The sequence below is a fragment of the Salmo salar genome, chromosome 13 (genome assembly GCF_965601325.2).
Source record: "Salmo salar chromosome 13, fSalSal1, whole genome shotgun sequence".
NCBI lineage: Eukaryota > Metazoa > Chordata > Actinopteri > Salmoniformes > Salmonidae > Salmo > Salmo salar.
This window is the reverse complement of record NC_138303.1, coordinates 42,300,879-42,318,870: the sequence shown is the minus strand read 5'-3', so window position 1 is coordinate 42,318,870 and position 17,992 is coordinate 42,300,879. Positions and strand designations below refer to the sequence as shown.

At 42.7% G+C, this 17,992-nt stretch overlaps 2 protein-coding genes across 2 annotated transcripts in view; one reads left to right on the top strand and one right to left on the bottom strand.

Moving 5' to 3' along the window:
* Positions 1-281: 281 nt before the first annotated feature.
* Positions 282-4,928, bottom strand: LOC106567102 (UDP-glucuronosyltransferase 2A2). The gene is made up of 5 exons (XM_014135998.3): positions 4,471-4,928; positions 3,705-3,832; positions 2,371-2,528; positions 1,926-2,125; positions 282-1,747 (listed from the first exon to the last, which is right to left on the bottom strand). The coding sequence occupies exons 2-5, from the start codon at positions 3,709-3,711 to the stop codon at positions 502-504; spliced, it is 1,611 nt and encodes a 536-aa protein (XP_013991473.1). The 5' UTR covers positions 3,712-3,832; positions 4,471-4,928; the 3' UTR covers positions 282-501.
* A 3,382-nt stretch (positions 4,929-8,310) lies between these two features.
* Positions 8,311-17,992, top strand: part of LOC106567104 (6-phosphofructo-2-kinase/fructose-2,6-bisphosphatase) — a 31,834-nt gene continuing 22,152 nt past the window's right edge. The window contains exon 1 of the mRNA XM_014136000.3: positions 8,311-8,491. Coding sequence (XP_013991475.3) covers positions 8,440-8,491 — 52 coding nt within the window. The 5' untranslated portion in view covers positions 8,311-8,439. The remainder of the gene's footprint in view (positions 8,492-17,992) is intronic.

Here is a 17,992-nt window from a genome sequence, read left to right as displayed (position 1 = left end):
AGGTGTAAATCTGCTTTCAAAAGTTATCACCACGTGAGGATTTCCTGTGTGGTAATCTGCTGCATACCGGACCATAAGGTTTTAAAAAGTTGCGTGTGAAATATTCTAAAGTGAAAATGCAAAGTTATCAAGAAGACTTTCGCTGTTTATTCCACATCATTTGAACGTATTCTCATTTCATAAAAAAAAAAATAATGTCACAATTTACACTGTATATTATAAAATTGATAACATGAGTGAAAGTACACGGCAAATGCAGGATTGCATCATAATAACCCAATAAAACCTTGATTCAAAAAGTGCATGTAATAGATATACCGACCCTATATCCTTGACATATTAGGAAGGTTCTCTACATAAAATACCAGAGACAGACACACTTTGGAAATCCCATTATAACAACCGTCAGGTTTTTTGCAATTGCTTTCCCCATATCTATCTACTGTATGGTTGGATTGTCAGCAGTGTTATAACTAAGTAAGTAGGCCATAAGTAACATAATCACTCCAACTTGGACTTTCTCCTCTTTTGTAATCCTCTTACCAAGCACATACAGGAAACCACAAACAACACCAGAACAAGCAGAGCAGAGCCCAGCAGCAGTGCTAGAACATCCACATTATGATAGACATACCATGGCATCTTATAGGACTCTGAACGTAGGTGAGCTGCCCCCTTGTGTCGCATAACAAACTCCAGCCAGAAGATGGCGCTGTCCAAAGGTTCTATAGGCCGGTCGTGGTGCAACCGTGATAGTCTTCTCATATTCTCTCTGTAGGGCTTCTCTTCATCCAGAATGTCCATCAAAGTCTGTGTTAGGGATTCCACCTCTAACGTTGTAACCTCCATAACTTCCGCCACTCCTCTGGCCTTCATGCGCACCATGTTGTCAAACTGGTCAAAGATGAGAGGGATACCCAACACTGGGACTCCATGATAGATGGCCTCGTAGATCCCGTTGGTGCCCCCGTGTGTGACGAACACTTTGGTTTTGGGGTGACCCAGGAGGTCGTTCTGAGGCAGCCATTTCACTAGCAAGGTGTTGTTGCCTAGAGACAAAGGACTCTCTCCCAGGTGTCTCCACACCACCTTCTGGGGCAGCCGGGCGAAGGCTGAGGCTATGACCTCTGTCATCTCTGGACCCAGTCCACCCAACAGAGTCCCCAGTGACATCACCACCACCCCGTGTTCTCCAGAACTCTGGACAAACTCCTCTAAAGCTGCAGGTAAAGGCTTGGAGGGTTTGCACTGGAACCCACCCGTGTAGACTACGTTCGGCATGGTGGGTCTAGGGAACTCAAAGACGAAGTCCACCCTCATCAGCCACAGATCAGCTCCCTGGATAAGGGATATGACGTCCACCTCATCAGGGGCAAAGTAGCGATCGCACACGGCCTGGTAAGGTGGGTTGGAGACGTAACGATACATGTAGTAGCTGAGACAGTGGTAGAATATGTTATTCAGCCTCTGTGCAAAGTTCATCTGGTCAGAGTTACGGGAGAATACTTGAGGGACGTAGGATAATGGCGAGGGAGCGATGGCAAAGTGTCCCTCCCCGCTGAGGACCCAGCGCACATTGAGAACCAGGGGGAGCTGGAGGTAGTGGGCCACCAGGACCCCGGCAGGGAACACTGGGTCAGTCAGGACCAGGTCATACTCAGCCTCTTTCAGATCTCTCATCAGAGTCTGGTTCTCAAACATGGTGACGACCAGCTCGGCCACCATCTCCTGGTTCTGCCTCAGCATGCTGAACAGATTAGGTCAATCAAAGTAAACAGACAAAAACACAATTTAAACATCAGGCATGTATCAGCATTAAACAATGAACTAGCTTGTGCAAAAATGCAAATTGGCCTCAATTCCATTGCTTTGGGGAGGAATGTGGTTTTGGCTCTGTTAGTCCTGCCTTTGGGGTATATTTGTACCTGAAGAGGTTCCCACAGAACTGCAGGAAGGCCCAGGGTGAGCCCTTGCCCCGCTGGATCTCCAGCGACTTCTTCAGGAAGTGGGCCATGAACTCCTGACTCTCGATGTTCTGGGGCTGAGCCTGGGGCACAGTGATGGAGGTGTAGTGGGGGGAGTGTTCAGCCACGTACCAGCTGGTGGAGGAGCGCAGAACGGTCACCTGTAAGGGAAATACAGTACACTCAGCTCTTGGTTCGGTACATTCCTCTGCATTTGTATTTTTATTTGAACAACATTTCAAAGGTTTCTCAACGATGGCAAATCATAAATCCTAATATTAATGTTAATTCAACTGTATTTTTTATGGGCAGTCATGGGATAAATAGTATTGCAGTACACTTTTTTTAAGTCCATTGTACATATTGTTTTGTTCTCATATCATGAGATTGTCTCATGCTTAATGACCTGGTGACCCTGGGTGTGAAGAGCCTCCACCAGTATCCTCATGTTGAGCCAGTGGCTGCCATCGACAGGGTAGACCAGGACCCTCCCAGCCTCACTGGAGGGCTGCAGGGAGGACAGGAGCAGAAGGACAGGCACTAAGGCCACACAGGACCCCATCACTGTGGAGAGAGACAGTGGGGTAAATAGACTGACATACACTGAGATTCACTATAAATACACTAAAATACTGTACATTGTAAAGACACTGAAATACACTTAACTGGGACACAACAGTAAAAATGAGTACAGAACTGGTAAATTGACATCCATAAACTAAGAATGTACTTTACACACCATAGTTATTTTTCACATTTTGCTTACAAGAGTCAGTGAGTCCTTAGATCAGGGCCTGCTCTGGCTTAAGCGACATATATTTTTTTTATAAAAAAACCCACTTTATACATATTAGGAATTCAGTCGGAGTCTCAACTTACTGTTGAGAGTTAGAGTAGTAGAATAAACAAGGTGCAATTTCGAAATTTGGTAGTGCGTCAGCAGTTTTTCTTTTGTAATGTCTTGACCATGTCAGCTCACATTTTTTAAATTGGTAAGTTAGTCTAGCTAGCTAAATACACCTTGTAGTATTCTTGGCAGAATTACTGATCAGGCACGCAGGGCCTGTTCCCAGGGGCCATGACCTTCAGGGTGCCCCCATTGATTTTGTTAGTCACTCTCACTCAGATATCTATGAACAAGGTATACGTTATGGCAAAATGTATAGAATTGCAGGAAATTTGATTTAAAACTGCATATTTTTCTCCCCTCCTCAAGGAAGAAATGATTAGAATTATATGAAATATGTTCTAAAAACTGCTAAATTCTCTCCCCATGGAAAATGTTTTAGAATTGCAGAAAATGTGCTTTAAAACTGAAACCGTTTCTGCCTGTTGCATGGCACAATGAGTAGAATTGCATGAAATTAGTTTGAAACCTGCAACATTTTTCTCCACCCTATGGCAAAATGTGTAGAATTGCAGAAAATGTGCTTTAAAACTTCAATTTTTTTCTCTATGCGTCATGGAAAAATGTGTAGAATTGCAGGAAATTAACTTGAAAACTCACATTTTTTCTCTCTGCCCTCAAGAGGGGGACCATTAAAATGTTTTACCCGTGAGGTGGGTGGCCCCCAAACCAAATTATGCTTAGGGCCCCCAAAAAAACAGCCCAGAGACCAGCGCAGCCTCAGATCAAAGATTAAATGTACTGTAATTTGATGTGACACAGTTGTTCTGCCAAGAAGAGTTTTGTAGTCCTCAGTAAGTATTGTGTAAAGTACACCCCACCCAATTCCTTACCAGTCATTCAGCAGCAGATAGGAACACGACCTCTTTATGCTGCAGGATGTGTCCTTATCCCAAACTATATCTAATGACGCACAGTATTACTGTACAGGACACTATGATTAAGTTTCAACACAAACCACCTGGTTCAGAGAGAGATGTGCAGGATCAGATACAAGCAACATTTTGGAAAGTTAGTAAAATTATTGACATTTTAAACAAATGACTGGCTCTAATACATTTCAAAATGTAATGTACAAAGACCTTTGATCTCGCCTCCCGAGTGGCACATCGGTCTAAGGCATTGCATCGCAGTGCTAGAGGTGTCACAACAGACCTGGGTTCAATCCCAGGCTGTGTCGCAGCCAGCCGCGAACTGGGTAGACCCATGAGGCGGTGCGCAATTGGCCTAGCGTCGTCAGGATTAGGTTTGGCCGGACACATGCACGCTGACTACAACTGTCGCCAGTTGTAAGGTGTGTCCTCCCTCCAACACGTTGGTGTGGCTTCCAGGTTAAGAGAGCAGTGTCAAGAAACAGTGTGGCTTGGCAGGGTCGTGTTTCGGATGACGCATTGCCCCGTACAGGAGTTGCAGTGATGGGACAAGACTGTAACTACCGATTGGATATCACAAAAAAGATCTTGCTAAAATATTACATGACCCAAACTACACGGTCAACGGGACTTACCATCAGTCATTCAAGTATTTGGATGAATATTATTTGGCCTTGTCAATAGAAACTATCATTTACAAATACAGAACAGCAAAGTAAATCCTTACCTCTAAAATCCATATTTTTGCTTCTTCTCCACCATACAGCTATCCTGTCTGAGCCTCACTCACAGTGAATGAGTAACTACACTGAAAGTGAATATGCAATCTATGGATGCCCCTAAGGATACTTTAACTGTACCATTGCACTTCGTTCAGGCCAGTCAAGTCCGTCACTCATGAGGGTACTCCTAGTCAGTAGATCCAACGGTCAGAGAGCACATAGCAGCCCATCAGTTGTTCTCTCCCTTTCCCTTCTCCTCTGTCTTTCTTTCTTGCTGCCTTGTACTCACTTTTCCTCTCTTGGATGGATGTTGTTTTGAAAAGGTTTCACTCTAATCTTCAGACTTCAACATTTCCAAACCCAAGGCCTCTTCTCAGTTTCTCTGTTGATATATATTTCAGACCCCAGGAAGACTTGCGGTCGCCAAGGTGTGTGCTAATGGGGATCCAAACAAAGAATAAAGAATTTCTTTCCTTCGCTTCCAACCCTCGCCAAATGAAATTGAATCAAATCTAATGTCAATACTTGTGTGGTGGCCCAAGGGATCATTACAGTACAGTAACACATTGTGCAGCCAGCAACTCATTACAACATAATACACCTAACTGTCTTGATTGATTTCGTGCTCTGTTTTGTTACATAGCTACATGTCTGATCAACAGAAGGTTTTTCTTGGAAAACTAGAGGAGCTATGATGATATGTTTTAGTTTTGCTGGCTGCCATCCATGGCTGTGTGGGAGGTGAGGATGTTGGTAAATGGGATGTTGACAAACGAAGACAGACATGTTTAGTGAAGAAAAAGACCCGTTCATAATCCAAAAGGCTAACATAATGCAATACTTTACTAAACTATTTACAATAGGAGCAGCATATTTGGGTCTTGGTTATAAAGCTAGGCATGGCTAGATGTTTTGCTTTCCTGCAAAACTAAACCACCATACCTTGCTTTCTGCATTACCACTGCATATCGGTAAGATTTCACTGGATTATTTTGGGGCCTCACATCAAGAGTATAGCTTGTGTAAGCTACTTGCTGCAGAAATACAATGCTTTTGTGGAAGACGTTACACATACAGCTAATGGTAGCCTATGCATTTTAATGTGCATGCAGTAATATGATGTATAATGCAGTATGACATACACTGATTTCACAAAACATCAAGGACACCTGCTCTTTCTATGACATAGACTGACTAGGTGAATCCAAGTAATTGATGTCACTTGGTAAATCCACTTCAATCAGTTTAGATAAAGGGGAGGAGACATGTTAACCCCTAGAGTTGATTGATGCAGCAGTGCGTCAATCTAAGTTACATAAGAAAGAAATCACCATCAAAATCCGTCAGTTTAAACTAGAGAAATCCGTTTTCTTGCATTGGATGCGTCTGAATCCACCAGTGTCACATTTCTGTGGTAAAACGTGGCAGAGCTAGAGCTGTGTTTGCCAGACCACAAGCCTCTCTTCTCACGTAAACGTCTGTAGCGTCCGAGCGGTTTGACCTACAAATTATTACCACTCGATGGAAAGGGGAGACTCTCATGAAAACAATGGTGTTCTCCGTTTTGCTCTACAACCCCCACAAGTGTTGTCTTCTGGTAACTGGTACCGGTTTTAAAAAACAAATGGAAGTATGAAGGTCATTTTGTGCCTACCCAAAAAAAGGGGTTAAACATGTATAAACAAAATGATATACAGTGCATTCGGAAAGTATTCAGACTGCTTGACTTTTTCCACATTTTGTTAGGTTATAGCCTTATTCTAAAATGGATTTATTGTTTTTTCCCTCATCAATCACTACACACAAAGCAAAAACAGTTTTTTTTTTTATTCTCAAATTTAAAAACAACATTGACATAATTATTCGGACCCTTTACTCAATACTTTGTTGAAGCACCTTTGGCAGCAATTACAGCCTCGAGTTTCCTTGGGTATGACGCTACAAGCTTGGCACACCTGTATTTGGGGACTTTCTCCCATTCTTCTCTGCAAATCCTCTCAAGTTCTGCCAGGTTGGATGGGGAGCATCGCTGCACCGCTATTTTCAGGTCTCTCCAGAGATGTTCGATCAGGTTCAAGTCCGGGCACCGGCTGGGCCACTCAAGAACATTCAGAGACTTGTCCCGAAGCGACTCCTGCGTTGTCTTGGCTGTGTGCTTAGGGTCATTGTCCTGTTGGAATGTGAACCTTTGCCCCAGTCTGAGGTCCTGAGCGCTCTGGAGCAGGTTTTCATCAAGGATCTCTCTGTACTTTTCTCCGTTCATCTTTCCCTCAATCCTGACTAGTCCCTGCAGCTGAAAAGTATCCTCACAGTATGATGCTACCACCATCATGCTTCACCGTAGGGATGGTGCCAGGTTTCCTCCAGACGTGACGCTTGGCATTCAGGCCGAATAGTTCAATCTTGGTTTCATCAGACCAGAGAATCTTGTTTCTCATGGTCTGAGAGTCCTTTAGGTGCCTTTTGGCAAACTCCAAGCGGGCTGTCATGTGCCTTTTACTGAGGAGTGGCTTCTGTCTGGCCACTCTATCATAAAGTCCTGATTGGTGGAGTGCTGCAAAGATGGTTGTCCTTTTGGAAAGTTCTCCCGTCTCCACAGAGGAACTCTGGAGCTCTGTGAGAGTGACCATCGGGTTCTTGGTCACCTCCCTGACCAAGGCGCTTCTCCTCCGATTGCTCAATTTGGACGGGCAGCCAGCTCTAGGAAGAGTCTTGGTGGTTCCAAACTTCTTCCATGATGGAGGCCACTGTGTTCTTAGGGAGCTTCAATGCTGCAGAAATGTTTTGGTACCCTTCCCCAGATCTGTGCCTCTACACAAGCCTGTCTTGGAGCTCTACGGGCAATTCCTTCGACCTCATGGCTTGGTTTTTGCTCTGACATGCACTGTCAACTGTGGGACCTTATATAGACAGATGTGTGCCTTTCCAAATCATGTTCAATCAATTGAATTGACCACCGGTGGACTCCAATCAAGTTGTAGAAACATCTCAAAGATGATCAATGGAAACAGATTGCACCTGAGCTCAATTTCGAGTCTCATAGCAAAGGGTCTGAATGCTTATGTACTGTAAATAAGACATACAGGTATATTTTTTTTCAATTTAGATTTGAAAAAAATTCTAAAAACCTGTTTTCACTTTTGTCATTATGTGGTATTATGTGTAGATTGATGAGGACATGTTATAATTTAATTAATTTTAGAATAAGGCTGTAATGTAACAAAATGTGGAAAAAGAGAAGGGGTCTGAATCATTTCCAAATGCACTGTATATATATTTTCCTGAGTACATTTTTTTTAACCTAAATAGCTAAATGATCCATAGTATGACCATCTTAAAACAATTCCATATGTCAGCTAGCTGGGCTTGATTGAGCTTGCCTGGTGCAATGGAACCAAAAGAAGAGTCACAGAACTGTAAACCCCTCCCACCTGGCACTACAGGCAGGCTGAAGCAAACACTAATAGTATTTAAAAGATTTCAAATATTATTTCAACTCAGGTCAGAATGATAAATGGGGCGACAGAGTTGAAAAGGTTAAAACCCCCTTGGTGACCTTTGCTCCTGTTATGAGCTCACTCTCCTGGCTGTGTGTGTGTGTGTGTGTGTGTGTGTGTGTGTGTGTGTGTGTGTGTGTGTGTGTGTGTGTGTGTGTGTGTGTGTGTGTGTGTGTGTGTGTGTGTGTGTGTGTGTGTGTGTGTGTGTGTGTGTGTGTGTGTGTGTGTGTGTGTGTGTGTTGTAGGTTGTGAACTGTGAACCCAAGGCTTGGAAAACATTAAAGGACAAGCCCAGTGCCACTATCATATGTCCATGTGTCGTAGAAAGAGGGAGGAGGGGGTGAAGGGGGAGAAAAGGCTTTGGCAGAGAGGTTTGGATACATTGATAAGAGCATCTGGCAGCAGCTCCATAGCCATCCGCTAGTCTTCTTCAGACCGTGCACTCTGCTCTTAGACACACTGAGAATATTGGCAGGGATGGAACTGCCCAATATGGAATACATGATGCGGCGCCGCTGTGACAGTGCAGGTGAGACCAATCATTGAAAAACAAGCAATATCTCTGTTGAGAGAGAGGAGTAGTAAGCTCTGAGATAGTATAGTAAAGTCCAACTTTACTCTGCTGGTTTAGTGCTTTCTATGCACATGTTGTTATGAGCACATGTTGTTCAGGGGACTGAGTGCAGCAGCACAGAAGTACATGCGAGTAAAAATAGACTTGGTGCACCCTGTGATGCAGACAGTACAATATACAGGAGGACAACAGACAGGACAACGTGTTCTCTGGGTTTCAAGTTGAGCTGCCTGAATTTAAAAAGAATGGACACACAGACCAAATGGGAAAGGACTTGGGAAGGTCTGTCCCTCTGCTAACTCTATCTTCTGTTGTTTCCCTCTATTTCCTTATACTGTAGAAGGGTTGTTCCACCAATTCGGTGCCGTTTGAGAAGTATAACTTGATTCCACCTGACTTTAGCATTCTGCCATAAAGAGCACGTTTAACTTAATAAAAAACACGTCTCAAGAGTTTAAATAAAAATTAAAAAAACATGGGTTTAGGTTACTGTCGTCATTGTAACCAATTGTCAACATAAACAAACCTATAAAATATGTTTAATTTTTACCTTTGAAACAACGTCAGACCTTCAACGTTATATCCACTATCAGATAAAAACAGCCCTGCTTAGCTTTTATATTTGTCACTGACTACTATCAATGTGCTATTGTGAGAATCCTTATTGACAGATCTCTTAATAACTAAACATATTCACTGTTGCTATGGAAGTCATTCCAAAGGGCAGATTTAAAAGAGCTAATACATGTAACCATACTTTATAAGTCATATATCATCAATAATACTATTTAGGCCTATATAGCATTTGTAAAGTCATCAACAGCTGTTGGGTTTCAATTCAACCCACGGTTCAACTAAAAATAGTTGAAAAAAATGTAATCTTCAAGTTAATCATTAATATGTTGGATTCATGTCTTCATTTCAACCAAAAATGTAAGTTAAAGAATAGTACTAAATCAAACCAAACTTTATTTAAAGTGCATTTAAAGGTGGAATAGATTTAGTCCTATTCTTTAACTTACACTTTTTGGTTGAGATGGAGACCTGAATCCAACATATTGATTATTAATTTGTAGACAAACTGGATATTGAATTGTGTTTGGTTGTCAACGCAACCAAATATCAACATTTGAAGGAGATCTTCTGCTTGGATACTTCCATCTGTGTCTCTGACTTAGTCTGGCTTTAATTCCCGTTTGTCTACAAATTAATAATTGATGTTGGATTCACTTCCCCATCGCAACCGTTTGTTTTGCTAAAGAATAGGACTAAATTAAATCAAATCAAACTTTAAACGCACTTTAAATAAAGTTTGATTTGATTTACTCATATTCTTTAACTTAGATTTTTGGTTGCGATGGAGAAGTGAATCCAACTTAAATTATTTATTAGGCTAAGTCACATTGGGGTTAGCCTACTGTAACTACTTATGTAATCATAGAAAGCATGCATGTTCAAGATAGCATGCAAAGGTCACAGGTCTGCGGAGATCTTCACAATTGCTATGATAATCTGCCAGAAGCTTAGAACAGCATTGATAACTTGCACCATGTATTTTTTATGTAATCTCAACTGCAATCCAGGTCATTTGGTTCTGCTATTAGATGAAACACAGTACGTTGTTAAATACAGTAAATACAAAATATCTGACGTTGTATTCACATTTGAACTTTGTTGTGCTTTTAAATGGTTGAAAGTGCTGTGATAACACATTTGGGAATTCAACACATTTCTGTCTGTATTTTGAGTGGGTGAATAACAGTTGAAATCTCGTTGATCAATGTCTCAACCAAATATTACCCAAATTTCCACATTGAAATGACTTGGTGTGCCCAGTGGTTATTAAGTGCCAAATAAAGTAACAAGGTTGACTGTAACAGGGTTGACAATTTCATCTTATATAAGCCATGAATCCCCTTTTGACAGGGGGAATGGAAGTTTGTTGTGTGCAACAGGAAGTGCCAATTAAATGCAAGCTTCACACAAAAAAAAATGTCATTATTAAAACATTTCTAGCCTGTGTATGTACAGTATGGGTAACAGGGTTGATGTGTTATGCTCGACCCGCTCAATTTTCCACCACAACACAAAATGGCCAAAAAGAGTACAACCAGCTCACCTGCTTTTACACTATGACTTGACTATTAGATGTTGAATGTTTCTTTTGAAAAACATATTTAAAAAGGAATAGTTTCACCATATTAAAATGTGAGTTCAGTTCATGTAACAGGATTTACCTTAAAATGAGGGACAGACATAAATGAATCACAAATCATATTAAATAAATAATTATCTTCAGAAATGACTTTGGCAAAGCAACAAAATAACTAGGGCTTTACAATGATGGTGAAAACTTGGAGAAATTCTGGGGTTAAATGGGTTAAGAATTTTCCGAGAAGTCACAGAGGGTTGCGGAATTTTGGCATTTTAACAAGTCAAGATTCATATTAAAAAGCTGGCTGATTGAATTCTCCATGTGGTCTATATTAAAAGGAACTTGATTTAGTATAACAGGCTGTTAAAATGCAATATTGGTGCACAATTTCTACTCAAAATATCAAAGGGATGCAAAAGGCACTAATTTCATTGAACGATCCCAGTAGTATTAGTTTTGGTCCTTTGCTCTGTTGACATACAGTATGCTTAACATGGTCCGGGACCGGTACAGTATGCTAGTAGACTAGCTGTGAATGAATGAAGCTAGTCAGCAGCACTTGGCCAGTTGCCCAACCAGGACCCTTCAAGCTCACTGGAAACATGCTAGACATGTTGATGCTTCCTCGTATGAAACCTGATCAGATCATTGGGGCCTGTTCTGGGACGGGACAGTCTGTCTTGCTCAACCAACTGCAAAATATCATCAACCCTCTTGCCATCCTCATACCTCGTGCCATATGGAATGGAACCTCAACCAGCAGATTATGTTCCAAGTAAACATTTTGTATGCTGTTTACATTTCCTAAAAGAGAGAGAGAAAGAGAGAGAGAGAGAGAGAGAGAGAGAGAGAGAGAGAGAGAGAGAGCGAGAGAGAGAGAGAGAGAGAGAGAGAGAGAGAGAGAGACCGAGAGATCAGTCCCACACCAAGCAGCTCAGCCTGCAGTCTGTCATTGGCAAAACATGCGAGAAGGGAGAGCAACACAGCAGCAGAATATCATTCAGGACTGAATAGATGTGAAATTCATGCAAGTCGGAACCCCTTCTAGCCATATCCAAAGGTTATGATGACAACTCAGTATGTGACACAGAAATGTGAGGCGCAAGGTGGGAACAGAGGGTTGTGACCCCATGTTGCCTCAGTAGGAAGTTGCCCCAGTGAGACTTTTCCGCTGTGGGTACCAGCTCTGAATCCAGAGCATGAGGCAGGCTGCCTCTGGGCCAGGGAGAGGGGGACGGGGGGACGTGGTGAATGGTCAGGTCTGGACGCCACGGAGGAGATATTGACACCTGCCTGTCTCCTCTTTAGAGACCTGGGATGAACACAAGAGACCTGGGATGAACACGTGTCTGTGCACACAAACACACACACACACATATTTGCAAATATTAGAGCACATACACCAGAGACGTATGTTAAGTCATATCCCAGCAGGCTGGCTGTAATGTCATTACAACCAGAAACCAGGTTGCTTTGATGGCATTGCAACCAGTTTTTCTCATTGGGATAGAGATATGCACATGCAACATTATACAGACATGCTTTTCCTCTATTCACATGGACCGGTGTGTTTCTACACTTTTCTCTGTGCCACAGTGTCTGTCCAATGTGTGAAAATTATGGTTCCTCTCTATGGCTCTAATCTTGGGTTCTCTTTTTTTTAGCTAGGTAAGCCAGTTAAGAACAAATTCTTATTTACAATGGCAGCCTATTGGGGAACAGTGGGTTAACTGCCTTGTTCAGGGGCAGAACGACAGATTTTTACCTTGTCAGCTCTGGGATTCAATCCAGCAACATTTCAGTTACTGGCCCGATGCTCTAACCACTAGGCTACCTGCTGCCCCAGGCTAGGATTGTTTTTGTCAGCCTCTGAAACTCCAGCACTGGCAAAATGCACTGGCAAAACTATACACAGGACTTAGTGAAGTCAGCTCTGGTAAATATCAAAGAGTTGAAGAGCATTAAAACATCATGATGGATACTTATGCATTCTTTCTCAATCTCACCCGTATGGCTCCCTCCTCCTCTCTACTCTCCACTCGAAGATAAACTTTTCAATAGTGGTCCTTCAGAACAGTGTGTTGTGAAAGGCTTACTAAGACAGCACAGAGAGAGAGAGAAAGAGAGAGAGGGAGAGAGGGAGAGAGAGAGAGAGAGAGAGAGAGAGAGAGAGAGAGAGAGAGAGAGAGAGAGAGAGAGGTTTTTCAGGAACTGTTTTCAGGAACACACTTGCACTTAGCTGTGGTTTACAGCTGCTGCCCAATCATAGCTCATTGCTCAGCTGCTACAGTTCTGTCTATCCCTGTCACTCTATTTGGAGCAGGGAGACCAGACTAAATTCCTAATAGGCCAAACTCTCAGTCGGCAAGGATAGCATGTTCCTCTCTCTCCTTGGGCTCTACTAACAAAAACAGATCTAGACACTGTGATCATTACTGAAAAGCATAAACACTGTCTGTAGGCTACTGCAGAATATTACGTTTGCTACATAACCTTTTTAACATGCCAACTGACAATAGGCATACAATTCTATTTGCCCAGAATGTAGCCGATTAGGTAAATCGGTAACAGTTGGTATGAGGTCTGACACTAAAGATACAAGAACGTCCAGCTGTGTTACGGGCACTGATTCCAGAGGCTGACCCAAAACAACATTGTTGCAGAAGAGGTAGACAGAGCGGCCTTCTGGTCAGACTTCGGAGGCGCGCACACCACACACCGATTCCGAGTATATTACTCGCTAATTTCCAGTCTCTAGATAACAAGGTAGACGAAATTAGGGCAAGGGTTGCTTTCCAGAGAGACATTAGGGATTGCAACATACTCTGTTTCACAGAAACATAGCTCTCTCAGGATATGCTGTCAGAGTCGATACAGCCACTGGGATTCTTTGTGCGTCACGCCGACAGGAATAAACATCTCTCTGGGAAGAAGAAGGGCGGGGATGTATGTTTCATGATTAACGACTCATGGTGTAATTGTAACAACATACAGGAACTCAAGTCCTTTTGTTCACCTGACCTAGAATTCCTCACAATCAAATGCTGACCGTATTATCTCCCAAGAGAATTCTCATTATTGTTGTCACAGCCGTGTATATCCCCCCTCAAGCCGATACCACGACGGCCCTCAAGGAACTTCACTGGAATTTATGCAAACTGGAAACCATATATCCTGAGGCTGCATTTATTGAAGCTGGGGATTTTAACAAAGCAAATTTGAGAACAAGGCTACCTAAATTCTATCAGTATATTGATTGCAGCACTCACGCTGGCAAAACTCCGGATCGCTGCTACTCTAACTTCCGCAATACATACAAGGCCCTACCTCCGCCTTCCCTTCGGCAAATCTGACCACCACTCCATTTTGCTCCTCCCTTCCTATAGGCAGAAACTCAAACAGGATGTACCCGTGACAAGAACTATTTAACACTGGTCTGACCAATCGGAATCCACGCTTCAAGACTGTTTTGATCACGTGGACTAGGACATGTTCCGGGTAGCTTCAGAGAATAATATTGATGTATACGCTGATTCGGTGAGTGAGTTTATAAGGAAGTGGATAGGAGATGTTGTACCCACTGTGACTATTAAAACCTACCATAACCAGAAACCGTGGATAGATGGCGGCATTTGCGCAAAACTGAAAGCGCAAACCACTACATTTAACCATGGAAAGTTGACTGGGAATATGGCCGAATACAAACAGTGTAGTTATTCCCTCCACAAGGCAATCAAATAAGCAAAATGTCAGTATAGAGACAAAGTGGAGTCGCAATTCAATGGCTCAGACATGAGACGTATATGGCAGGGTCTACAGACAATCACAGACTACAAAAAGAAAACCAGCCATGTCACGGATACCGACGTCTTGCTTCCACATTAACTAAACACCTTCTTTGCCCACTTTGAGGATAATGCTGGCGTGTTTACGGACATAGTCAATCTCTCCCTATCCCAGTCTGCTGTCCCTAAATGCTTCAAGATGGCCACCATTGTTCCTGCATCCAAGAAGGTAACTTAACTAAATGACTATCTCCCCGTAGCACTCACTTCTGTCATCATGAAGTGCTTTGAGAGACTAGTCAAGGATCATATCACCTCCAACTTACCTGTCACCCTAGACCCACTTAGATTTGCGTACCGCCCCAATAGGTCCACAGACCATGTAATCGCCATCCCACTGCACACTGCCCTATCCCATCTGGACAAGAGGAATACCTATGTAAGAATGCTGTTCATTGATTACAGCTCAGCATTCAACCATAGTACCCTCCAAGCTCATCATTAAGCTTGAGGCCCTGGGTCTCAACCCCGCCCTATGCAATTGGGTCCTGGACTTCCGGGCGGGCCGCCCCTAGGTGGTGAAGGTAGGAAATTCCACTTCGCTGATCCTCAACACTGGGGCCCCACAAGGGTGCGTACTCAGCCCCTTCCTGTACTCCCTGTTCACCCATGACTACGTGGCCATGCATGCCTTCAATTCAATCATCAAGTTTGCAGACGACACAACAGAAGTAGACTTGATTACCAACAACGACGAGACGGCCTACAGGGAGGAGGTGAAGCACGCGGAGTGTGGTGTCAGGAAAACAACCTCTCACTCAACGCCAAAACAAAGGAGATGATCGTGGACTTCAGGAAACACCAGAGGGAGCACCACACTATCCACATCAATGGGACCGCAGTGGAGTAGGTGGAAAGTTTTAAGTTCCTCGGCGTACACATCACGGACAAACTGAAATGGTCCACCCACACAGACAGCGTGGTGAAGAAGGTGCAACAGCACCTCTTCAACCTCAGGAGGCTGAAGAAATTTGGCTTGTCACCTAAAACCCTCACAAACATTTACAGATGCACAATTGAGAGCATCCTATCAGGAATCATCACCGCCTGGTACGGAAACTACACCACCCATAACCGCAGGGTTCTCCAGAGGGTGGTGCGGTCTGCACAACGCATCACCGGGGGCAAACTACCTGCCCTCCAGGACACCTACAGTACCTGATGTCGCAGGAAGGCCAAAACAAAAAGTTAATCAAGGACAACAACCACCCGAGCCACTGCCTGTTCACCCCGCTATCATCCAGAAGGCGAGGTCAGTACAGGTGCATCAAAGCTGGGACCGAGAGACTGAAAAATAGCTTCTATCTCAAGGCCATCAGACTGTTAAACAGCCATCACTAACACAATGAGGCTGCTGCCTACATACAGACTTGAAATCATTGGGCACTTTAATAAATTGATCACTAGTCACTTTAATAAAGTCTACATATCTTGCATTACTCATCACATATTTATATAATGTATTTTATACCATCTTTTGCATCTTGCCTATGCCGCTCGGCGATTGCTCATCCATATATTTATAGGTATATATTCTTATTCCATTCCTTTTACATAGATTTTTGTGGATTTGGTAGTTGTTGTGGCAATGTTAGATTACTTGTTAGATATTGCTGCAATGTCAGAACTAGAGGCAAATGCATTTCACTACACCCGCAATAACATCTGCTAACCATGTGCATGTGACCAATAAAATTGTATTTTATTTGATTTGGCATTACCTGTTTGGGAGTACTGGCACAGGCCAAGATGCTGTCAGACTAATTTACAAACTAATTGTCTGTCTGTCTCTGTTAGAATTTGACCACATCGTTTTATTCAAAAGTATCCTGTTTTTATGCCCATCTCAGCCTTGATAAGTTGTAAGTCACAATTGTTACAGCAAACCCCACAGTGGAAATGGTCCAAATAATGTTACCACTGAATGTAAGACTACTAAACTCTCAGGTGTAAGACACCGTATATATAAGCAGCCAGAGGATATAGGCAAAGCTGGTTGAAAATGTCAGTTTACAACTGGTTGTAATCTTGTTGTAATGGAGTCATTTCAAACAGTTTTCCCTGCCTGCTGGTGTAACGGCTGTCATCGGAACGAGATCAAAGCGCAGCGTGGAAAGTGTTCATGATGTTTGTACAGATACGAAACAGAAAACAACTAACCACAAAACACAGGTGGAAAAAGGCTGCCTAAGTATGATTCCCAATCAGAGACAACGATAGACAGCTGCCTCTGATTAGACATTTTACATTTTTTACATTTTAGTCATTTAGCAGACGCTCTTATCCAGAGCGACTTACAGTAGTGAATGCATACATTTCAATTCATTAGGAACATACCCGGCCAAAAACAAAGAAATAGACAACATAGAATGCCCACCCCACATCACACCCTGACCTAACCAAATAGAGAAATAAAACGGCTCTCTAATGTCAGGGCGTGACAGCTGGCAGGATATATGATCTATTTATCACATGATCTAATCCATGATGCTTCTTCCCTTTAAAATTCCACTGGATTCAATTAAATCTAATTTTATTGGTTGCATACACGTATTTAGCAGATGTTACTGCGGGTGTAGCGTAGCAAAATCCTTGTAAATGAGTAAATGAGTTGTAATGTGATCAGATCAGGGACTGCACATGTCTCATATAAGGCTGTCAGCTGTCTAATTCTTTAATCTGGTTAGTACCTTATTCAGGCAGGTCACCCATGATACTGGTAGGGCATTGTGGAAGGGGATGGGGATGGGCGTAAGCATCTAGCTCTGGTTCAAAAGGTTGCATGTTTGAATCTAGCGATAGAAAGTTGTTTTTGATATTTTTGTTTTAAGCCAACCCCAAACCTTAACCCTTACCTTAACCATTCGGAGTTAATGCCTAAACTTAATCTTAAACACTTTGAAATTTAACGCTTGGAACAAGTTCGAAATTTGACATTTGAGAAACATGGATGAACGTCAAATTCTAACATGAGACTGTGATAGCGTGTTGCCTTATTACCTTAGTAACTTGTTGAACTACTGTCAACAAAGTCAGATATTTTCTGAGTGAGAATGATTGCACCAGAGCTGACAGACAGCAGCAAACATATTGTCTGTTTCTTTTGCTGCTGCAGGCTACAGACAAGTGAGTGTCAGTAACCATAGAGCCAGTTTATCTTTGAACACTGACTTTCAGCTGCCACCTTGTGGCATAATTAATGAACACCACACTGTTTCTAAATGTAATTATAAACTGGGTGGTTCGAGCCCTGAATGCTGATTGGCTGACAGCCGTGGTATATCAGATCGTTTTTACTGCACTAATTACGTTGGTAACCAGTTTGCAATAGCAGTAAGGCACCTTCGGGATTTGTGATATATGGCCAATATACCCTGGCTAAGGGCCGTGTCCTAGCACTCTGCGTTGCGTGACGCATAAGAACAGCCCTTAGCCGTGGTATATTGGCCATATACC